The 22,285-nt window shown below is 46.6% G+C and overlaps 1 protein-coding gene across 1 annotated transcript in view; it reads right to left on the minus strand.

Annotated features, from left to right (window-relative positions):
* The window catches only part of C3 (complement C3), a 140,268-nt gene that overhangs the window by 52,647 nt on the left and 65,336 nt on the right, over nucleotides 1-22,285 (minus strand). Inside the window, exons 21-25 of the mRNA XM_068274111.1 lie at nucleotides 20,091-20,303; nucleotides 17,426-17,492; nucleotides 16,918-17,004; nucleotides 14,857-15,060; nucleotides 3,957-4,032 (exon numbers count right to left, since the gene is read on the minus strand). Coding sequence (XP_068130212.1) covers nucleotides 3,957-4,032; nucleotides 14,857-15,060; nucleotides 16,918-17,004; nucleotides 17,426-17,492; nucleotides 20,091-20,303 — 647 coding nt within the window. The remainder of the gene's footprint in view (nucleotides 1-3,956; nucleotides 4,033-14,856; nucleotides 15,061-16,917; nucleotides 17,005-17,425; nucleotides 17,493-20,090; nucleotides 20,304-22,285) is intronic.

Below are 22,285 nucleotides of genomic sequence, written 5' to 3' on the forward strand. Positions count from 1 at the left end.
CCATGCTGGTGAAAAGCCAGTTTAGGCGTGATAAGTTTAGGTGTGATAAGTTTAGGTGTGATAAGTTTAGGCATGATAAGTTTAGGTGTGATAAGTTTTTAGGCGTGATAAGTTTAAGCACCAACTGGGTTAGCACCGCAGTGCACAGCTGATCAAAAGTTTTGCGCTAGCAAAGTCTGGTGCACTTTGCATGGAGTTTAATGGCGCTGCTTTGTGTGCGGGACTTTGCGCGCGATCTAAACTTATCTAAACTTATCATGCCTAAACTTATCATGCCTAAACTTATCATGCCTAAACTTATCATGCCTAAACTTATCATGCCTAAACTGAGTTTAGGCATGATAAAAATGGTTATCACGCCTAGGGCTCGATTCACAAAGCGGTGATAACCCAGTTAGAGACTTTAGGCGTGATAACCATTGCACCATGCTGGTGAAAAGCCAGTTTAGGCGTGATAAGTTTAGGTGTGATAAGTTTAGGTGTGATAAGTTTAGGCATGCTAAGTTTAGATAAGTGTAGATAGCGCACAAAGTCCCGCACGCAAAGCAGCGCCATTAAACTCTATGCGAAGTGCACCAAACTTTGCTAGCGCAAAACTTTTGATCAGCTGTGCACTACGGTGCTAACGCAGTTGGTGCTTAAACTTATCATGCCTAAACTTATCACACCCAAACTTATCATGCCTAAACTTATCACACCTAAACTTATCACACCTAAACTTATCATGCCTAAACTGAGTTTAGGCATGATAAAGGGCTTTTCACCAGCGTGCTAACTGTTAGCACCGCTTTGTGAATCAAGCCCCTAAAGTCTTTAACTGGGTTATCACCGCTTTGTGAATCGAGCCCATTGGGCTCGATTCACCAAGCGGTGCTAACCCAGTTATCACGCCTAAAGGACTTTAGGCGTGATGACCTCTTCACCACTGAGTTAGCACCGTTTTTGGCTGCACTTCGCGCGAAGTTATCGCGCGCAAAGTTTTGCGCGCGCACCCGCACAGGCGCGCGCGCAAAGTCCCATAGGGTTTAATGGGCGCATCGCGCGAAGTGAGGGGCGCTTCGCGCGCACGCACGCGGGAGCGCGCGCAAAACTTTACGCGCGGAAACTTCGCGCGAAGCCCTTCTTATCATGCCTAAAGTGACTTTAGGCGTGAAGAGGGCCTTTTCACCACGGTGCTAACACTTTGCACCGCTTGGTAAATCGAGCCCATTGTGTATTTTCATATCATTGATCATCCCTACTGAATACCTTATTATTTGTAACTACACCATTAGTGTATGGCGTACCTACTGTGGCACCTACAGTTGGTATGAACAATAAAGTTGCAGCTGTGTGAGGATATTTATATTTATATTGTATCCAAATAAGCAACAAAGTTGTAGTATTCACGGGGCAGGTATATTCTTCTAGCCGGTGTGTATCTCTCCACTTCTCCACCTGTATATGCACGCAATGTGCAATAAAACAAAACAGGGATGCTCTCAGTGGATTGAACAATTCTTGTTTATTTCTGGATAGGGAGTAGGGACAAGAGCGGGCAGCACACGTCAGGGTCGTATATAGAGGAAAGTAGTACCACATTGGGTGGGAAGTGCTACCGACCAGGGATGAGCAGAAACTACGCCAGTGCGAATTTACGCATCGTAGTTCGCATCTACGAATCGTAGTTCATAGACGAAGTTTCAAACCTACGCTTGCGAATTTACACGTAGCGAAGTACCGCTACGCGTAGCTTACGCCCACTATGCGTAGTTAACATGTGTATTGCGTAGTGAACTACGAATGCGTTACTCGCGTCTAATTTTCCGCATGCGGTTGTATGCTTACAAATTTACGCATTGGAAAGGGGAATGTACGCATAGAAGGGTTCCCAGTATATGCATTTCTAAATAAATTAATGCGTACAATTTTCTGCATACGGGCATAAGTATCCGTATACACTATGCTTCACACTACGCGTAATTGCGTATTTTAACGCGTATTCTACGAAATGCATACAAAGCGAATATTTGTTTTCGAAGCCGTAGTTTGGTGAAGCGTAATTGCGTAAAACTAAGTGTATTTCCAGCGTAGCGAAGTTGGCTGACTACGACCATCCCTGCTACCGACCTAGAGAGGGTCCTAAGTGGATTAGGGCCCTCTAGGAGTCAACTGGCTACCTATACTGGAGGGAAAGGGGGAGGAGTCATCTGGCTACCTATACTGGAGAGAAAGGGTGGAGAAGTCATCTGGAAACCTATACTGGAGGGAAGGGGAGGGGTCATCTCGCTACCTATACAGAAGGGGGCGGCTGGTGACAGTGGCCTTGGGCGGTAAAGAGTACAAATCCGGCCCTGGAGGGGAGCTGCCTAATACTAGGGGCTAATCTGCCAATCTAACCTGAGGAGGAAGGGCTACCTAATTCTGGGGGCACATCTGGCTACCTAATACTAATGGCACATCTGGCTATCTAACCTGAGGAGGGTGGCTGCCTAACACTGGGGGCACATCTGGCTATCTACAATGGGGAGGTGTGCTGCCTAATACTGGGGGCTAATCTGCCACTCTAACCTGAGGAGGAGGGGCTACCTAATACCGGCGGCACATCTGGCTATCTATCTTGGGGAGGGTTTGAGATCTCTGCCTCTAGTGCTGGAGAACCTCGTGAAGGCCCTGGAGAGCCTCTGTGGTCATCAATCCCTAGCAGGGTGACAACATAACGTTATAGAATAAACGACATAAAGATCCTACTATCATCTCCTGATGGATGACTGGAGCATCTTCTTTGAAAAGTCCATCTGGTTTCGTTTTTTCCAGGATGAGCCAATTGACGGCGCCACAGAGGACGTCCGGGTCGTATATAGAGGAAAGTAGTACCACATTGGGTAGGAAGCGCTATACACCTAGAGGGCGTTCTAAGTGGATTAGGGCCCTCTAGAAGTAAGTGTTACCTGGTATCCCCTGTACTGCCTGTTATCCAGAAATAAACAAGAATCGTTTGATCCACTGAGAGCATCCCTGTTTTGTTTTATTGCACATTGAGTGCATATACAGGCAAAGATGTGGAGAGATACACACCGGCTAGAAGAATATACTTGCGCTGTGAATACTACAACAATACACCATGGGCTCGATTCACAAAGCGGTGCTAACCCAGTTAGCATGCCTAAAAGACTTTAGGCATGATAACCATTGCACCATGCTGGTGAAAAGCCAGTTTAGGCGTGATAAGTTTAGGTGTGATAAATTTAGGTGTGATAAGTTTAGGCATGCTAAGTTTAGATAAGTTTAGATCGCTTGCAAAGTCCCGCACGCAAAGCAGCGCCATTAAACTTTATACAAAGTGCACCAGTCTTTGCTAGCGTAAAACTTTTGATCAGCTGTGCACTGCGGTGCTAACGCAGTTGGCGCTTAAACTTAGCATGCCTAAACTTATCACACCTAAACTTATCATGCCTAAACTTATCACACCTAAACTTATCACACCTAAACTTATCATGCCTAAACTGAGTTTAGGCGTGATGAAGGGCTTTTCACCAGCGTGCTAACTGTTAGCACCGCTTTGTGAATCAAGCCCCATTAGTGATAAGACAAGGCAGATAATATTGGGCTTTTCTCCTGGCAGACTCAAAGCACCAGAAATGCAGCCACTAGGGTGCACGCTATAGATTATAGCAGTATTAGGGAGTCTTGCCCGAGGTCTCTTTACTGAATAGGTGGTGGCATATTGAACAGGAAGAGCCAAGATTCAAACCCAGGTCATCCGTGCCAGAGGCAGAGCCCTTAACCAGTACACTATCCAGCCACTACAAGTGGAAGCGCAATACATACCATAAGTATGAGGGATTAGTAAACAATATTAAATATCTTACTGCAAAGGCCCAATAATTAACACAAATATATAAATATTACTTAATTAAATCGCTCAATTCAAAAGAAAAGTTCATTTCACAACCCCTTTAACACACACAACTTACCATGTGCTGGCCGGTCTTTCTTTGAAGGCAGCATAAGAACTGTCTGCTTTACGGTAGACAAGCTGCTGTGCATAACCTGCAGAGGAAAAATAAATATAGAGTTAAAGGGCAACTGAAGTGAGAGTCGGGGTGCATTTACAGTGGGACATTGTGGAGCTGTGTTTTAACCACTTGAGGACCTAGGGCTTTCTACCCCTTAAGGACCGGCCACTTTTTTTCCATTCAGACCACTGCAGCTTTCACGGTTTATTGCTCGCTCATACAACCTACCACCTAAATGAATTTTGGCTCCTTTTCTTGTCACTAATAAAGCTTTCTTTTGGTGCTATTTGATTGCTCCTGCGATTTTTACTTTTTATTATATTCATCAAAAAAGACATGAATTTTGGCAAAAAAATGATTTTTTTAACTTTCTGTGCTGACATTTTTCAAATAAAGTAAAATTTCTGTATACATGCAGCGCGAAAAATGTGGACAAACATGTTTTTGATAAAAAAAAACCCATTCAGTGTATATTTATTGGTTTGGGTAAAAGTTATAGCGTTTACAAACTATGGTGCAAAAAGTGAATTTTCCCATTTTCAAGCATCTCTGACTTTTCTGACCCCCTGTCATGTTTCATGAGGGGCTAGAATTCCAGGATAGTATAAATACCCCCCAAATGACCCCATTTTGGAAAGAAGACATCCCAAAGTATTCACTGAGAGGCATAGTGAGTTCATAGAAGATATTATTTTTTGTCACAAGTAAGCGGAAAATGACACTTTGTGAGAAAAAAAAAAAAAGTTTCCATTTCTTCTAACTTGCGACAAAAAAAAATGAAATCTGCCACGGACTCACCATGCCCCTCTCTGAATACCTTGAAGGGTCTACTTTCCAAAATGGGGTCATTTGTGGGGTGTGTTTACTGTCCTGACATTTTGGTGGGTGCTAAATTGTAAGCACCCCTGTAAAGCCTAAAGGTGCTCATTGGACTTTGGACCCCTTAGCGCAGTTAGGCTGCAAAAAAGTGCCACACATGTGGTATTGCCGTACTCAGGAGAAGTAGTATAATGTGTTTTGGGGTGTATTTTTACACATACCCATGCTGGGTGGGAGAAATATCTCTGTAAATGACAATTTGTTAATTTTTATAACACACAATTGTCCATTTACAGAGATCTTTCTCCCACTCAGCATGGGTATGTGTAAAAATACACCACAAAACACATTATACTACTTCTCCTGAGTACGGCGATACCACATGTGTGGCACTTTTTTGCACCCTAACTGCGCTAAAGAGCCCAAAGTCCAATGAGTACCTTTAGGATTTCACAGGTCATTTTGAGAAATTTCGTTTCAAGACTACTCCTCACGGTTTAGGGCCCCTAAAATGCCAGGGCAGTATAAGAACCCCACAAATGACCCCATTTTAGAAAGAAGACACCCCAAGGTATTCCGTTTCCGTATTCCGTCATAGAAGATTTTATTTTTTGTCAAAAGTTAGCGGAAAAAGACACTTTGTGAAAAAACACAATTAAAATCAATTTCCGCTAACTTGTGACAAAAAATAAAATCTTCTATGAACTCACCATACTCCGTACGGAATACCTTTGGGTGTCTTCTTTCTAGAATGGGGTCATTTGTGGGGTTCCTATACTGCCCTGGCATTTTAGGGGCCCTAAACCGTGAGGAGTAGTCTTGAAACCAAATGTCGCAAAATGACCTGTGAAATCCTAAAGGTACTCATTGGACTTTGGGCCCTTTAGCGCAGTTAGGGTGCAAAAAAGTGCCACACATGTGGTATCGCCATACTCGGGAGAAGTAGTACAATGTGTTTTGGGGTGTATTTTTACACATACCCATGCTAAGTGGGAGAAATATCTCTGTAAATGACAATTGTTTGATTTTTTTACACACAATTGTCCATTTACATAGAAATTTCTCCCACCCAGCATGGGTATGTGTAAAAATACACCCCAAAACACATTATACTACTTTTCCTGAGTACGGCGGTACCACATGTGTGACACTTTTTTGCAGCCTAGGTGCGCTAAGGGGCCCAACGTCCTATTCACAGATCATTTTGAAGCATTTGTTTTCTAGACTACTCCTCGCGGTTTAGGGGCCCTAAAATGCCAGGGCAGTATAGGAACCCCACAAGTGACCCCATTTTAGAAAGAAGACACCCCAAGGTATTCTGTTAGGTGTATGGCGAGTTCATAGAAGATTTTATTTTTTGTCACAAGTTAGTGAAAAATGACACTTTGTGAAAAAAAAACAATAAAAATTAATTTCCGCTAACTTTTGACAAAAAATAAAATCTTCTATGAACTCGTCATACACCTAACAAAATACCTTGGGGTGTCTTTTTTTCTAAAATGGGGTCACTTGTGGGGTTCCTATACCGCCCTGACATTTTACAGGCCCAAAACCGTGAGTAGTCTGGAAACCAAATGTCTCAAAATGACTGTTCAGGGGTATAAGCATCTGCAAATTTTGATGACAGGTGGTCTATGAGGGGGCGAATTTTGTGGAACCGGTCATAAGCAGGGTGGCCTTTTAGATGACAGGTTGTATTGGGCCTGATCTGATGGATAGGAGTGCTAGGGGGGTGACAGGAGGTGATTGATGGGTGTCTCAGGGGGTGGTTAGAGGGGAAAATAGATGCAATCAATGCACTGGGGAGGTGATCGGAAGGGGGTCTGAGGGGGATCTGAGGGTTTGGCCGAGTGATCAGGAGCCCACACGGGGCAAATTGGGGCCTGATCTGATGGGTAGGTGTGCTAGGGGGTGACAGGAGGTGATTGATGGGTGTCTCAAGGTGTGATTAGAGGGGGGAATAGATGCAAGCAATGCACTGGCGAGGTGATCATGGCTGGGGTCTGAGGGCATTCTGAGGGTGTGGGCGGGTGATTGAGTTCCCTAGGGGCAGATAGGGGTCTAATCTGATAGGTAGCAGTGACAGGGGGTGATTGATGGGTAATTAGTGGGTGTTTAGGGTAGAGAATAGATGGAAACACTGCGCTTGGGTGGTGACCTGATGTCGGATCTGCGGGCGATCTATTGGTGTGGGTGGGTGATCAGTTTGCCCGCAAGGGGCAGGTTAGGGGCTGATTGATGGGTGGCAGTGACAGCGGGTGATTGATGGGTGGCAGTGACAGGGGGTGATTGATGGGTGGCAGTGACAGGGGGTGATTGATGGGTGATAGGTGATTGGCAGGTGATTGACAGGTGATCAGTGGGTTATTACAGGGAAGGACAGATGTAAATATTGCACTAGCGAATTGATAAGGGGGGGGTCTGAGGGCAATCTGAGCGTGTAGGCGGGTGATTGGGTGCCCGCAAGGGGCAGATTAGGGTCTGATCTGATGGGTAACAGTGACAGGTGGTGATAGGGGGTGATTGATGGGTAATTAGTGGGTGTTTAGAGGAGAGAATAGATGTAAACGCTGCGCTTGGGTGGTGATCTGATGTCGGATCTGCGGGCGATCTATTTGTGTGGGTGGGTGATCAGATTGCCCGCAAGGGGCAGGTTAGGGGCTGATTGTTGGGTGGCAGTGACAGGGGGTGATTGATGGGTGATAGGTGATTGGCAGGTTATTGACAGGTGATCAGTGGGTTATTACAGGGAAGGACAGATGTAATTAATGCACTGGCGAATTGATAAGGGGGGGGGGGTCTGAGGGCAATCTGAGCGTGTGGGCGGGTGATTGGGTGCCCGCAAGGGGCAGATTAGGGTCTGATCTGATAGGTAACAGTGACAGGTGGTGATAGGGGGTGATTGATGGGTGATTGATGGGTAATTAGTGGGTGTTTAGAGAAGATAACAGATGTAAACGATACATTTGGGAGGTAATCTGACGGCGGGTTTGCGGGCGATCTAATGGTGTGGGTGGGTGATCAGATTGCCCGCAAGGGGCAGGTTAGGGGCTGATTGATGGGTGGCAGTGACAGGGGGTGACAGGGGGTGATTGATGGGTGATAGGTGATTGGCAGGTGATTGACAGGTGATCAGTGGGTTATTACAGGGAAGAACAGATGTAATTAATGCACTGGTGAATTGATAAGGGGGGGTCAGAGGGCAATCTGAGCGTGTGGGCGGGTGATTGGGTGCCCGCAAGGGGCAGATTAGGGTCTGATCTGATAGGTAAAAGTGACAGGTGGTGATAGGGGGTGATTGATGGGTGATTGATGGGTAATTAGTGGGTGTTTAGAGGAGAGAATAGATGTAAACAATGGATTTGGGAGGTGATCTGATGTCGGATCTGCGGGCGATCTATTGGTGTGGGGGGGTGATCAGATTGCCCGCAAGGGGCAGGTTAGGGGCTGATTGATGGGTGGCAGTGACAGGGGGTGATTGATGGGTGATTGACAGGTGATTGACAGGTGATTGACAGGTGATCAGGGGGATAGATGCATACAGTAAACAGGGGGGGGTGGTCTGGGGGGGGGGGGGGGTCTGGGGAGAATCTGAGGGGTGGGGGGTGATCAGGAGGGGGCAGGGAGCAGGGGGGGGATAAAAAAAATAGCGTTGACAGATAGTGACAGGGAGTGATTGATGGGTGATTAGGGGGGTGATTGGGTGCAAACAGGGGTGTGGGGGGTGGGCAGGGGGGGTTGCTGTGGGCGATCTGGGGCAGGGGGGGTAAAAAAATCAGTGTGCTTGGTGCAGACTAGGGTGGCTGCAGCCTGCCCTGGTGGTCCCTCGGACACTGGGACCACCAGGGCAGGAGGCAGCCTGTATAATACACTTTGTAAACATTACAAAGTGTATTATACACTTTGTATGCGGCGATCGTCGGGTTAACATCCCGCCGGCGCTTCCGTATGGCCGGCGGGATGTTGCGGCGGGTGAGCGGCGCCAGGCGGAGGCGGAGGATCGCGTCACGGATGACGCGATCGCTCCGCCCATGCCCCTACAAGGACCGCCGCCATTTGTCAATACGGCGGTCCTTGCGGGGTGCACTTCCCGGCCGCCAATTGTACATACGGCGGTCGGGAAGTGGTTAAAGTCTTATAACGCAGCTTACCGCACTAAAATGCTAATCCGCATTCGACACTGTCGACCACACTCTACTCCTACAGATCTTTCCATCTATAGGAATAAAGGACCTCACTCTCTCCTGGATATCTTCCTACCTCTCTGGAAGGTCTTTCACTGTTTCTTATTCAGATCAGGCCTCCTCTTCACATCCTTTGTCTGTAGGGGTACCTCAAGGCTCTGTCCTCGGTCCCCTCCTCTTCTCCATCTACATGCATGGTCTTGGTAACTTAATCAACTCATTTGGTTTTCAATACCAACTATATGCAGATGATTCACAACTGTACCTCTCAGCCCCAGACCTTAACTCCCTCTTCACATGGGTTCCCGACTGCCTGTCCGCTATTTCCTCTTTCATGTCCGCTCGCTTCTTAAAACTTAATATGAATAAAACTGAACTAATAGTCTTTCCACCATCCCTGTCCACCTCTTTCCCTGATATTACAATAAATGTTAACAACATGTCTATAACTTCAGTTCCCAAAGCACGGCGCTTGGGGGTAATATTTGATTCTTCTCTCTCATTTACTCCTCACATTAACTCCCTAACCAGCTCCTGCCATCTCCAACTCAAAAACATAGCATGTATCCGACCTTTTCTCTCCCATGACACAACCAAAATGTTAGTACAAAAGTTCAGTACATCAAAAGTAGACCGGGCAACTGTCCCTTTAAACGTTTATTTATCTTCATGCCACATTATACATACATCAAACAAGTAAAGGAATGATCAAACATGATGATGCTGGTGCTGGGGTGTATAGGGATCGGGTGACCAGGGATAGTGAAAGGACGGCACTACAGCCATTTCGCGCCCGCCTGGCGCTTGTTCACGTGCTTGTCCTTGTCCAAAACAGCCGCGCGGCTTCCTGTATGACGTTCGGGAGCCGCGCCCCCGGTACCTGTGATTGGACAAAGGAGCTGTGTCTGGAAGGTCGGGGGTGAAGGGGCGGGGAAGCGCCGACCAGCGGCGATGTGACAATAAGAGCCGCATACGCTTGACAGGCAAGCGTATGTAGCATAGCGTGCCACAGACTGTGGACATGAGTGATGATTACATGTAGCACCCCTCATTGTGCTGGGGATAGTGAAGTGGAAAAACATTAAAAACAACGTGTACAACATAGATTAAAGTGACACGCAATATGCAAATATACATATTCGTATTAACAAACTTGTGCATAATTGACACTGTGCATAATAAATCAAGTGCAAACGCTAACTGCCTTTACCTAATAACATGTGGCAAAGATAGGATATACATGCTGCAGCACTCACAGGACATGGCTTATCTCCATTTAGTTATTAGTCACATAAAATAATACATCTGATTGTATATTCCCGTCTTTATTAATTAGGATTTAAAAAGACCCCCATTAAAAAACACCCCAAAAAGAAAGCCTCCTGAAAAACTGGGGGGAATCTATGCTCTTTAAGAGACCCACAGGGGTAACAATACCCCTAAAACCCTTGTCCAATGCCACCACTGCCCCCTACAGGGACATAAACACATACATCAGATATCCAGGTGCAATGCACCCAGAACAAATCTAGGACAGGAATAGATAAGGAAGAACAACATGCAGGAGGGCAGGGTACCGACACACAATAGCTACCCGGAACGACGAGATCAGGACCAACCACCAGGGAGGGGATCCACCCACGATTTGCGTTCCCTAGTGTTTGCGGGAGTGGGCGCAGGGCGTGGAGGGAAGGGAGGAATACACGGCGATTGGAATAAAGTGAAGCGTTATAGTCACGCACTGCTTGCAGTGCGCTACCTCTAAGCGCACACGTTACCGGGGTAAAGGAAAGCCTACTTTTCATTGCCTGCATGCTTTACTACACCTACTGTATACAATGGTAACACAGCATTAATGTGTGCTACCACCTGTGTCACTTCCCTGTGTCCCAGCGCTGTACAAAGCAATTGGATGACGGTTTTGCCGTCTAAGTCTCCCAGGTGGCAATCGCCGCTCAGAGACTGAAGGCGGGACAGAGCTCCGCCCTCCGAGCAGGAGATGCGCGCGCAGCCTGCGCGCGATCTCCTGCTAGCCCCATAGACAGCCATTCATGCCAATGGTCGTGGAGCGGTCCTGGGGCTGCCACACTGCTCACGCCAATTGGCGTGGAGCAGTCGGCAAGTAGTTAATGTGCTAGTAACTTAAAGAGAAACCGTGACCGAGAATTGAACCTCATCCCAATCAGTAGCTGATATCCCCTTTTACATGACAAATCTATTCCTTTACACAAACAAATCATCAGGGGCTCTGTATGGCTGATATTGTGGTGAATCCCCTCCCACAGGAAGCTGTGAAGGCCATGGTCCTGGCAGTTTCCTGTCTGTGAACTAGTGGCATTGTTTGAAACAACAGCTGTTTTTTTGTTTGTTTGTTTTCTGTGTACAGCTGTTTCAACTGCCAAAAAAGCAAGCAGCATTCCCTTCCAGTGACATCACCTGCCAGCAGTAAAAATGTCACCATGTGATAAATGTTAGAATGCAAATCGGAGAGAGGAAAGCTTTTACAATGGACAAATACTGACTAAATCATTTATACATAATTATTGTAAAAATAAAGCACTTTTTTTTATTACATTATTTTCACTGGAGTTCCTCTTTAAAACTACATACGTAGAAGCTTATTTAAATGAAGGAAGCCTCAGGATCTTATTGAGGCTTACCTCTGTATTCTTATTGAGGCTTCAAATCCCCCCCCCCCCCCGAAGATTAGCGATGCTAATCTCATCGGGGCAGCTCAGCTCTTCTCCCTCTATCATGGCTGTGCAAACCCGCCCGTGCATAAGCATTAAGCCGGAGCTAAGGGCACCGTGCTACTGCGCCTGAACAGTCCGCTCCGGTCCACGTGGCAGTGACTGACAGCGCCGCTCGCGAAGGCGCAGTACAGGCTGACCTGGGGGTCAGGCTGACGTCATCGCCAGGGACCGGGATGGAGCTGTCGCAAACGGCTGCGGAGAGAGCTCCGGCGAGGGACATGCTGGGAGCTTGGGGCTGGAGGGAGCCACGGGTAAGTAGCGCTTGTTTTATTATTTTTTGCCTGATAACTCCTTTAACCATTTAAGGACCAGCGGTCTCTGGGCACTTAAAGACCAGAGACCGCTGGTCCAATCCCGACGAAATCCCGACTAATCGCCGCACATACCCGCCGCAACCGCCGTCATCGCCGCTCGCCGAGACCCTCAGGACATAGACTCTACCGTCTCTATGACGGCAGAGTCATGTGAGCCGGTCAGGAGCCGCATTCATTGGCTCCTGACCCTGTTTTTCAATGTAAGCCAATGGGAACGGCTTACAGTGAAAGACAGGGCCAGGAGCCAATGAAATCGGCTCCTGACCCGCTCACATGACTCTGCCGTCATAGAGACAGGCAGAGCCTGTGAGATGCGGCGAGAATCGTCGGGTTTGAGCGGTGCGATCGGCGGGTAGTGGCGGAAACGGCAGATGCGCGCTGCAGACAGTGATTGAGATCTACGCCCTGCCAGCCAGGAGCCCACCAAAACAGGGCGTAGATCTCAATCACCGCGGTCCGAAAATGGTTAAAGGTGAGTATTTGTTTTTGAAGCTCGGGATCGCTTTAACTACTAAATGACCACTTCACGCCAATGGGCGTGAGCACGGCGGCAGCCCCAGGACCGCTTAACACCAATTAGCGTCAAGTCCCAGGGCGGGGATTTGCAGGAGGTCAGGTGCGCTGATGCACGCGCATCTCCGCTTCAATGACGGAGCTCCATCATCAGTCTCCCAGCGGTGATCGCCGCTTGGAGACTGTTCGCCATCTATTTACTGTGTACAGTGCTGTGATCTACGGCAGCACTGTACTGGGACAGCCATGTGACACAGCTGTCCCCTCTGGAGGCAGGGAAGCGATCCACTGTCATAGGCTGAAGCCTATGACACCCAATCGCGCTGATTGGCTGGCAAGGGGACGTAGGGCAGTGTTTTTAAAAAAAATAATAATAGTAATAATTAATCAATAAAAAAGGAAATAAATATTTATTTAAAAACAAATAAACATCCTGGGAGCAATCCTCACCCACCAACAGAAAGCTCTGTTGGTGGGCAGAAAAGGGGGTGGGTTCACTTGTGTGCTGAGTTGTACGGCCCTGCAGTGAGGCCTTAAAGCTGCAGTGGCCTATTTAGCAAAAAGTAGCCTGGTCACTAGGACGGTGTAAGCCCTGGGTCTTAAAGTGGATCCGAGATGAACTTTTACTCATTGCATAATTGTGTTCCTTTCCTATTGTTTATAGGGCATTCCTCAAGCCAAATACTTTTTTTGTTTTTGTTTTAATACTCTAATTCCCTATAAACTAAACAAGCCACGCCCACAGGTTTTCAGAGAGCCAAGGCACTTTCAGACAGTAGCAAAGGTTCATGGGAGCTCAGTCTGGGTAGGAGGAGGGGAAGGATATTACTAGCCAGAGATTTCAGAGGCAGAGGGGAGGAGGGAGGAGGAGGGGGGATTAGGTTTTTTTTTTGCTCGAGATACAGATAAGCCTGCCTCTGTGTAATGTTTACAAACAACATGGATGCTGTCATTGTATCACAGGAAGAAATAATCATATTCTATTAACCTCTTGCCAACCGCGTCACGCCGATGGGCGTGGCCGCGGCGGCAGCCCCAGGACCGCCTAACGCCAATTGGCGTAAAGTCCTGGGGCTCTGTTTTGCAGGAGATCGTGTGCAGGCTGCGCGCGCATCTCCTGCTTGGGGGGCGGAGCTCCGCCCCGCCTTCAGTCTCCGAGCGGCTATTGCCACTCGGGAGACTGTTAGACGGCGTTATTGCCGTCTATTTACTCTGTGCAGCTCTGCGATCAGCAGCAGCGCTGCACTGGGGACAGCCGTGTGACACGGCTGTCCCCCTGGAGCGATCGGCTATCATAGGCAGAAGCTTATGACAGCCGATCGCCGTAATTGTCCGGTTGTGGGGAGGGAGGGAAGGGATTTAAAGGAACAGGTGTTTTTTTTTTTTTAAAAAAAAGCTGCAACAAAAATATTTATTAAAAAAAAATAAACATGGGGGAGTCATCAGACTCCACCAACACAGAGCTCTGTTGGTGGTGAAAAAAGGGGAGGGATCACTTGTGTGCTATGTTGTGCGGCCCGGTAGCTTGGCCTTAAAGCTGCAGTGGCCTTTTTTACTAAAAATTGCCTGGTCACTACAGGGGTTTAGCCCTGCAGTCCTCAAGAGGTTAAAGCTGTTTGCAGACACATTTGCTGTGTAAACTATCTAAACTTTAGATAAGATATATAGACAAGTTTGTTATAGTTTTTCATACTTTAAGTGGTTAAAGCTAGTGGGAACCTAAGAAACAAACAAACATACAGATACTTACCTAAGGAGAGGGAAGGCTCTGGGTTCTATAAAGCCTTCTCGCTCCTCTCATGATCCACTAATTTCAATGAAGATTGTGTTTTTTTCCATTGTTTGGCAAATGTTCACGCTAAAAATAAACGATATTGCGCTTCTTGCAATTTTTTTTCCGTTTTCCACAAATGTTTGCAAGTTTGTTCATTTTGCAAAATACAATGTATTTTCGCAAATATTTTCTCAAAATAAAAAATAGCCTTTTTGACGCAAAAATGACTAGTAAAAAATAATTTGCAAGCAACACTACCCCACAACACTTTTCTATCTTTGAGAAGGTAACATTTAACAATAACAACAATAATAATAATAATAATAATATAAAAGAAATAGGTTGCCCTGTTTGAATAGCTAAAGTTTTCGCTTTGGTCAATGCCAGGCTAACAACCGCAAAATACCAGTTCACTTGGCATGGTGCGACTTGCGACTGAGACTAAGGACCATGTTCATAGTCAGTTCTCAGGTATTGCATATATATGTTAGGACTGCTCACCTGTTTTAATGTGGTTAATGGCTTCTTCTCTTCTGTTTACACCTATCTTCTCCCATTGTCCAGTGGCATCCAGGTAGGTCGTGGCAATGACACTAGGTGTCATGGTGATCATGTTCTGTTCTCCGCAACCGCGTGGCACAACGATCAGAGGATTCAGGTTGGAACCATCTATGGCCTCTTCCACCATCTGAGTGATCGGAGTTCCTGAAGCGAGGAAATGGAGAATCCTCTTAATGTTAGTCATCTTTAACCTATAAACACACACACAGCTTGCAGATGTCCCTCTATTCGCAGGGCACAGAAATCAGGCAACTGGCATGGTTTATTAGGGACTGAATATCAGGGATGGTCATAGTCAGCCAACTTCGCTACGCTGGACATACGCGTAGTTTTACGCAATTACGCTTCGCCAAACTACGGCTTCGAAAACAAATATTCGCTTCGTATGCATTTCGTAGAATACGCGTTAAAATACGCAATTACGCGTAGTGTGAAGCTTAGTGTATGCGGAAACTTATGCCTGTATGCAGAAAATTGTACGCATTAATTTCTTTAGAAATGCATATACTGGGTACCCTTCTATGCGTACATTCCCCTTTCCAATGCGTAAATTTGTATGCATACAGTCGCATGCGGAAAATTAGACGCGAGTAATGCATTCGTAGCTCACTACGCAATACACATGTTAACTACGTATAGTGGGCGTAAGCTACGCGTAGCGGTACTTCGCTACACGTAAATTCGTAAGCGTAGGTTTGAAACTTCGCCTATGAACTACGATGCGTAGATGTGAACTACAATGCGTAAATTCGCACTGGCGTAGTTTCTGCTCATCCCTGCTGAATATGGCAGACTCCTTTTTTATTACACTTTAAGTTTAGTAATGGTTGGAAATGTCCATTTACGATTCTGTGGAAATTCTAATATCCGCAAATATCCGCAAATGCCGAAATCCGATTTTCCATTTTCCCAACTTCCATTTTTCTGATTTTCCTTTTTTTGCCTGAAAGAGTTAAATATCAGATATGTAAGTGGCTGACTCAGTCCTGACTCACACAGGAAGTGACTACAGTGTGACCCTCACTGATAAGAAATTACAACTATAAAACACTTTCCTAGCAGAAAATGGCTTCTGTGAGCAGGAAAGAGATAAAATGGGGAATTTCTTATTAGTCAGGGTCACACTGTAGTCACTTCCTGTCTGAGTCAGGACTGAGTCAGCCACTTACATACCTGATACTTAACTCTTTCAGGCAGAGGAAGAAAAAAAGGAACACAGCATAGTTATTTGTGTTCTAGGCACTGTACATACCCATGTCCATCTCATCATGTCACATGTCACTTCGGGTATCCTTTAGGCATGACTTTCACAAGAGAGCCAAGAAAACATGGATTGATTCTTGGAGTGGATTTTTTTTTCCTCACCACCCAATACAAGACCATATTTCATTCATTTAATCTCCTGCGATGCCTCAGTGCACATCTGATTCTCTATCAGCACAACTATATCTATATAAACAACTCACGGCATATTAAAGATGAACTTTAACAAATGATTTACCTTCTTCCCAATTAGTAGCCCCCTTCACCAAAAGAAATCTGTATATTTTCTCTCTCTCTCTCTTTATGGCTGACATTGTGGTGGAATCCCTCCCACAGTGTGATGTCAGGGCCATGGTCATGACAGTTTCCTGTCTGTGAACCTCATTGCATTGTGGTAAACAATGGCTGTGTTTCCAATTGCAAGCAGTACCTGCCTCTGCACATACACAATACCACTGAATCGCAGCGCATGGTTGCCTGCATTTCAGGAAGCTTCAGCCTGCGATCCTATTCATTAGAATGAATGGGATCACAAGCCCCACCCCCTGCCGGGAGTGACGCACAGTGCAAAACCACAGGGCATGCATGGAAACAAGCCTTTAGCCGTGAATACTAGCTGCTCTGGTGACCGTTGTAGCTGGGCCCTAATCTGGCCTGATCACAATCTCCGCCCCTTGTTGTCATCTATAAAGGTGTTCCATATTTGAGCAGGTTTTATTGCCATTATTTCCCCTTTACCTTGAACAGTTATGATGGTATCCACTTCTGTCTTAGGCACGATATTCTTTTCATCCAGAGGTTTGACTTTCTCTTTCTGGACTCCACCTGAGGATATTGCGGCCAAAGAGTAGGAGAGAAATGATGATGAAGCTATTATAAGCTACTATAGCTATTGTAAACTAAGCAGGGGCGTAGCTATAGGGGGTGCAGAGGTTGGCCCCAAAGGGCCCTCCCTCAACTACAGTATTAGCTCTCTATTGGTCCTGTGCTCATAATAATCACTTCTATAGACACTTTGAATAGTGGTAATCATTAACAAACTGCTCCCCATCCCCTTCTTGCACCTCTGACACTGTAGTTACCATTGGTAGGTTGGTCCACTGTATCAATTGTTCTGTATAGGCTGTATCCAGCCCTGAGAATACTTATCCCCATCAGCATCGCTGCTGACAGATGAGGCCTGTTTAAAAAGGGAATGATCTGCAGATTGCCAGAAAACTGCTGTTATTTTTGAAATTGGCCTCACCTACTCCTTTCACGTGTGGTTCCAGAACAATCGTTTTCAGATTTTTTGTGATGCGAACTCCTTCCGGCTGAAACAGAGAGAGAATTTACTTTTTACTAGAGCAAACTACAGGAGAGATTAGCGCCTGAACAATTTGCTACGGGAGTTAAGATGGCCATACATCTCTCGACTTGGTGGATGATCGACCATACGATTTGAGATTGAGAATTATTATCAAACCAGATGAAAGTTGGTGCCACCAAGATCATGCCCAATCAATGATGTGACCAATTTGGGGCCAAAATTGTTTGCATGCATCGATTGGACATGTTGCAAGATGTCAGGCCGACATAGTCGATCAAGTGTGCGGTGGTGACGGTGAGCGATATCCGGGAAAACAATGAACGTGACGAAATCCCCGGCACTGTTCACCCTAGTGTATAAATGTGTCCCCACTTCTCCACCTACCCTATGTCGTCAACCATGTGGTGCCCATCCATTTTCCGCTTCCCAGTCCTCATGTTGCCCTTCACACGCTGTAGGTGTTTAGCATGTGACATCACTCACGCATCACGCGCTAAACGCTGGTGGGGTGTGAGGCACAAATGGAAGAGAAAGAAACAGAAGACGGATGGGCACTGCACGGTGGGCGACACAGGACAGGTAATGTATAAATCCACACACAAGGGGGTACATTTATACTCTAGGGGGGTAGTGGCGAGGCAGCGGAACATGACGGACTCATCCAATTCCCGAGAGATTTCATGCTGAAATCCATCAGGAATCGGCCTGCCGTGTATTGGCAGCTGACAGATCTCTCCCTAATAAGATTTGATAAGAGAGAAATTTGTCTCTTGGTCGAATCTGCCCATCATCGCTAGATTTATGAGCACCATTACCCAAACCAAACCATTTCCAGCAAGAGAAGACAGTTACCTGAGGTCTGTCCTCGCATCCCCCTTCACACCCCCCCTCCCCAATTCTGGCTTAACACACCTGTGTGGCCATGAGGCCAGAGGTAGTCCTCAGTTAACAAACAAGATAAGGACTGCAGGTTTGTTCTTAACCACTTGCCGACCAGGGCTTCCTGCAATGATCGGTGCTGCTTGGGCTCTCCAGCCCGCAGCACCGATCAGGAGTGAGCCAGAGCGATCAGACTACCCCCCTTTTTTCCCCACTAGGGGGATGTCCTGCTGGGGGGGTCTGATCGCCGCCGGCTCTGTTCGTTCGGCGGGGGGGGGCTCCTCAAAGCCCCCCTCCGCAGCCATTTTCCGCCTCCGTCCCCCTCCGGCGTTTCCCTTCCTCCTATGGGCAGCGCAGGACGGAGATCCGTCCTGCGCCGCCTACAACAGATGCCGGCGAATGAGAATGCGGCGATCCCCGGCCAATCAGAGGCCGGGGATCGCCGATCTGCCTTACGGCGCTGCTGCGCAGCAGCGCCGTATGATGTAAACAGCGGGGATTTCTTCCCCGCCTGTTTACATACTGCCGGCGAGCCGCGAGCGGCGGCTCTCTGGCTGTTCACGGAGACACCCTCCGTGAACTGACATGGAAAGGCCGCTCGATCGAGCGGCCGTTTCCATGGTAACCCGCAGACGACCAGTTTACGCCAATCGGCGTTAGCTGGTCGTCAAGAGGTTAACCTGAATCTGTCCATAAGTTGAAAAAATGTGCTCTCTCTGTCCATTGTGCCTCCTATATGCCCTCCTGTGCCCCCCTTTGTCCCCTCTGTTCTCCCCTGTGCCTCCAGTGTCCCCCTCTGTGTTACCTCTGTTCCCCATGCCTTCAGTGTCCTCTTGTGTTCCCCCACTGTGTCACCTCTCTCCCCCTGTGCCCCCAGTGTACTGGAGCAAAATGTAATTTTACTAGTTTAAAAAATCTTTTTTTCTTTGAATTTTTTTCAAATTGGTTTTCTCAAAAACTACAAGATCTTTTTGAAAAAAAAAATGTACAGAATCAAATGTCCTATTTTTGGGCCGTTCATATTGGCAAGTCATTGATAATCCAATATATCTAAATGTTCAAAAACTTAGTTACATTACAGCTGGACCAGAAAACCTGTGATTCTCAATAGAATCGCAAATCATTCTATGTACTAAACGGTATACCTGCGTGCACCCACCACGACTGCTGCCTGCAATGCAAATGCCACCCTGCCACTTATAATGTGAACTCCACCTCCACCCAAAGCCTACTGCCTCCTAAAGCCGGCATGCCCACACAACAAAGCCTGCTTATGCACACCGTAACCGCCACTTATAAAGCAAACACCACCACCGCCCAAAGCATGCTTGTGCGATCACTACAACCAAAACAGTGAGTTGTGCATAATTACATCCTTTGTTTACTATATAGGATTTATTGCAGGTCGGCTGTTGATTGAGCAGTTCCTGCTTGAAAACTGTGCAGTTTAACTCTGAACTAACCGCAGTGTGTTTGTGCCTTGCATGATTATGTCATTTGTTTACTAAATAGAACAAGTACATTGCTAAAAAGAGAAAGAACTGGTCATAACTTCATAAGTGTTCTTTAGAGGTCCTTTTCCAAAAATGATGATGTAATGATTGATACTGAAACTTCATCTCGTGGGTCAAACAGAACTCTACAAAGGGTACAGAAGAGCCTCATTTTGCCCCAGGGCCACAGCTTAGTGACCAGTTATCTAAAGATCTGAGGACATACTCACAACAACTCTCAGCTTCTTCCTCACACCATCTGATAAAAACTGTCCGTATACTGAAGCTTTCACTTCTACGTCATGCTGCCCGGTGGACAATGGGACGATGATGAACGGAATGCCATAAGAAGAGTGAGGTTCAACGGATACTGTTGTACGGTACTTCGCTTTAGAGTTGGCCAGGCTGCAGAATTCTGGATTGTGAGTAAATTCCACTCTTGCCTGAAACAAGAAATGATTGCTGTAATTAGTGTACTGAAGAAATTCTTAGCCGCCCCCCCCCCCACCGGGCCCGCTCAGGGGAGTTTTGGGGGGCTGGAGGGGTCGCAACTCACAACATGAGGGTAAAGCCATGGACGCGCATAGCGGGGAGGGAGAAAGCCCCCCTCCCTCAACTCGGGCTCTCTCCTCTGCGCTCCCCTTCAGCATCAATGAGTGTCTCTGTGCAGGTGGCGGGCAGCAGGCAGATACACATACCTTCCTGCGTTCCACCATGGATGTTGCTCTCTCTAGCGTCTGACGCTGCTTCCTGTTTATACAGGAAGTCGAGTCAGACGCTAGAGCATGTACTGTATAGTTACTGCCTACTCTCACACTAAACCCTCCCTCTACTTATGACTAAACCTAGGACCCCACCTAACCCTTAACCGCCTAACCACATTATTTATCAGGCACTATAATTGCTGCCCATTGCAATTTTTCAGGCGCCATAATAACTGTGCATTGCTGCTAATTGTGGCTTTTACTTTTGCCGCTTGTGGCAGCGCCAGTTTTAGTGGCGCTTGTCAAGCGCCATTTTTACGTATTTGTCATACTTACCTCCTGTGTAGTCTACCGAACAATCTCATTCTTCTCTCCTGCTTCTTTGTTTGTCTACTGTGATGGATGTAATTCTCTGTCCTCCATTTAAACTATAATATCACCCACTTGAGCCATAGGAAAAACACTTGCACACCAGTTTGTACTTCCAGTTATAACTGATGTTAACTGATATAGCGGGCAAAGGGGCCCTAAGGCTTTTAATTTTGCAAGATCTGGTCTGGTGAAAATAATTCCCTCTAATATTCATGTGCAGGTACATCATGTGTTTATTTTAAATAGTTTTCTGGGGTTCAGGCTCCCTTTAATGTATACTAGTCTTAGGAAATCGATGGGGGCTTCCACTGCTGACTTCTTTCCAAAAATGCCTCATATTTGGCTATGACACTGATCACATTAAAGGATATTCGAGCTGGGGGTGAGGTGGGGGGGGGGGGGGGGAATTTGATATACTTACCTGGAGCTTTTTCCAATCCCTAGCTTTCTATCAAATCCCTCTTTATAGTTCTGATGCCCTCCAGGGCCCCGCTGTTCCCTCGAACACAATCAAGAGAATTGAGCGGCCGGCCAGTCCCACGCATAGGTGCTAGCTACGACCTGACACTGAGATCGGGGATCTTTGGGAGGGGACAGCGGCACCCTGGTGGGCATCAGAACTACAGCAATGGGCCTGATAGACTGCATTTTTTGGCTTTCGGCGGTGCTTCTCAACGTGCAGCATTTTCCATTGCTGCAGGGAGACACAAACTGTATATACTCGAGTATAAGTCTAGAAATTTAGATCTGATTAATTTCATAACAGTATAGGGGTCGACTTATACACAAGTCACGGGCAACACTTAGCACACTGAGTAATGTGTGTACTAATAGTGATATTCCCATTTGCAGTAATTTACCTAATGGTAAGTGAAACTTTGAGGAAAGGAAATGCTAAGAAAATACAGGTCTGAAAGTCCCGGCCACAACAATTAACAAGGAAAGCGCAGCAGGGAAAATACTGGGCTGCATAAAAGGGAGTGAATAATTGCAGCACTTGGTGGCCTGGAGGAGGTATTGGCTGCGCTTAAAGGACAAGAGGGGTAATGGCAGCAATAATGTATGCAGTCATTGACCCCTCCTGAGTCCCAAGTGCAGCCTTTGCTGGGTATACTTATACTTGAGTCAATAAAAAATTCCAGCTTAAGAGGGTTGAATATTGGGGTCGTCTTATACACAAGGTCGACATGTATTCGAGTATACACAGTAAGTGTGACGATAAACAATCCCATCCATCACTGCAGGGGGACAAATAAGCACAAAGATAAACCATCCCTGGAAGCAAACTTTTGCAGGATCAACTAAGCATCGGGCAAACTAAGGGGAAAATCATGATCGAAGAGCAGGGT

The sequence above is a fragment of the Hyperolius riggenbachi genome, chromosome 3 (genome assembly GCF_040937935.1).
Source record: "Hyperolius riggenbachi isolate aHypRig1 chromosome 3, aHypRig1.pri, whole genome shotgun sequence".
Taxonomy (NCBI): domain Eukaryota; kingdom Metazoa; phylum Chordata; class Amphibia; order Anura; family Hyperoliidae; genus Hyperolius; species Hyperolius riggenbachi.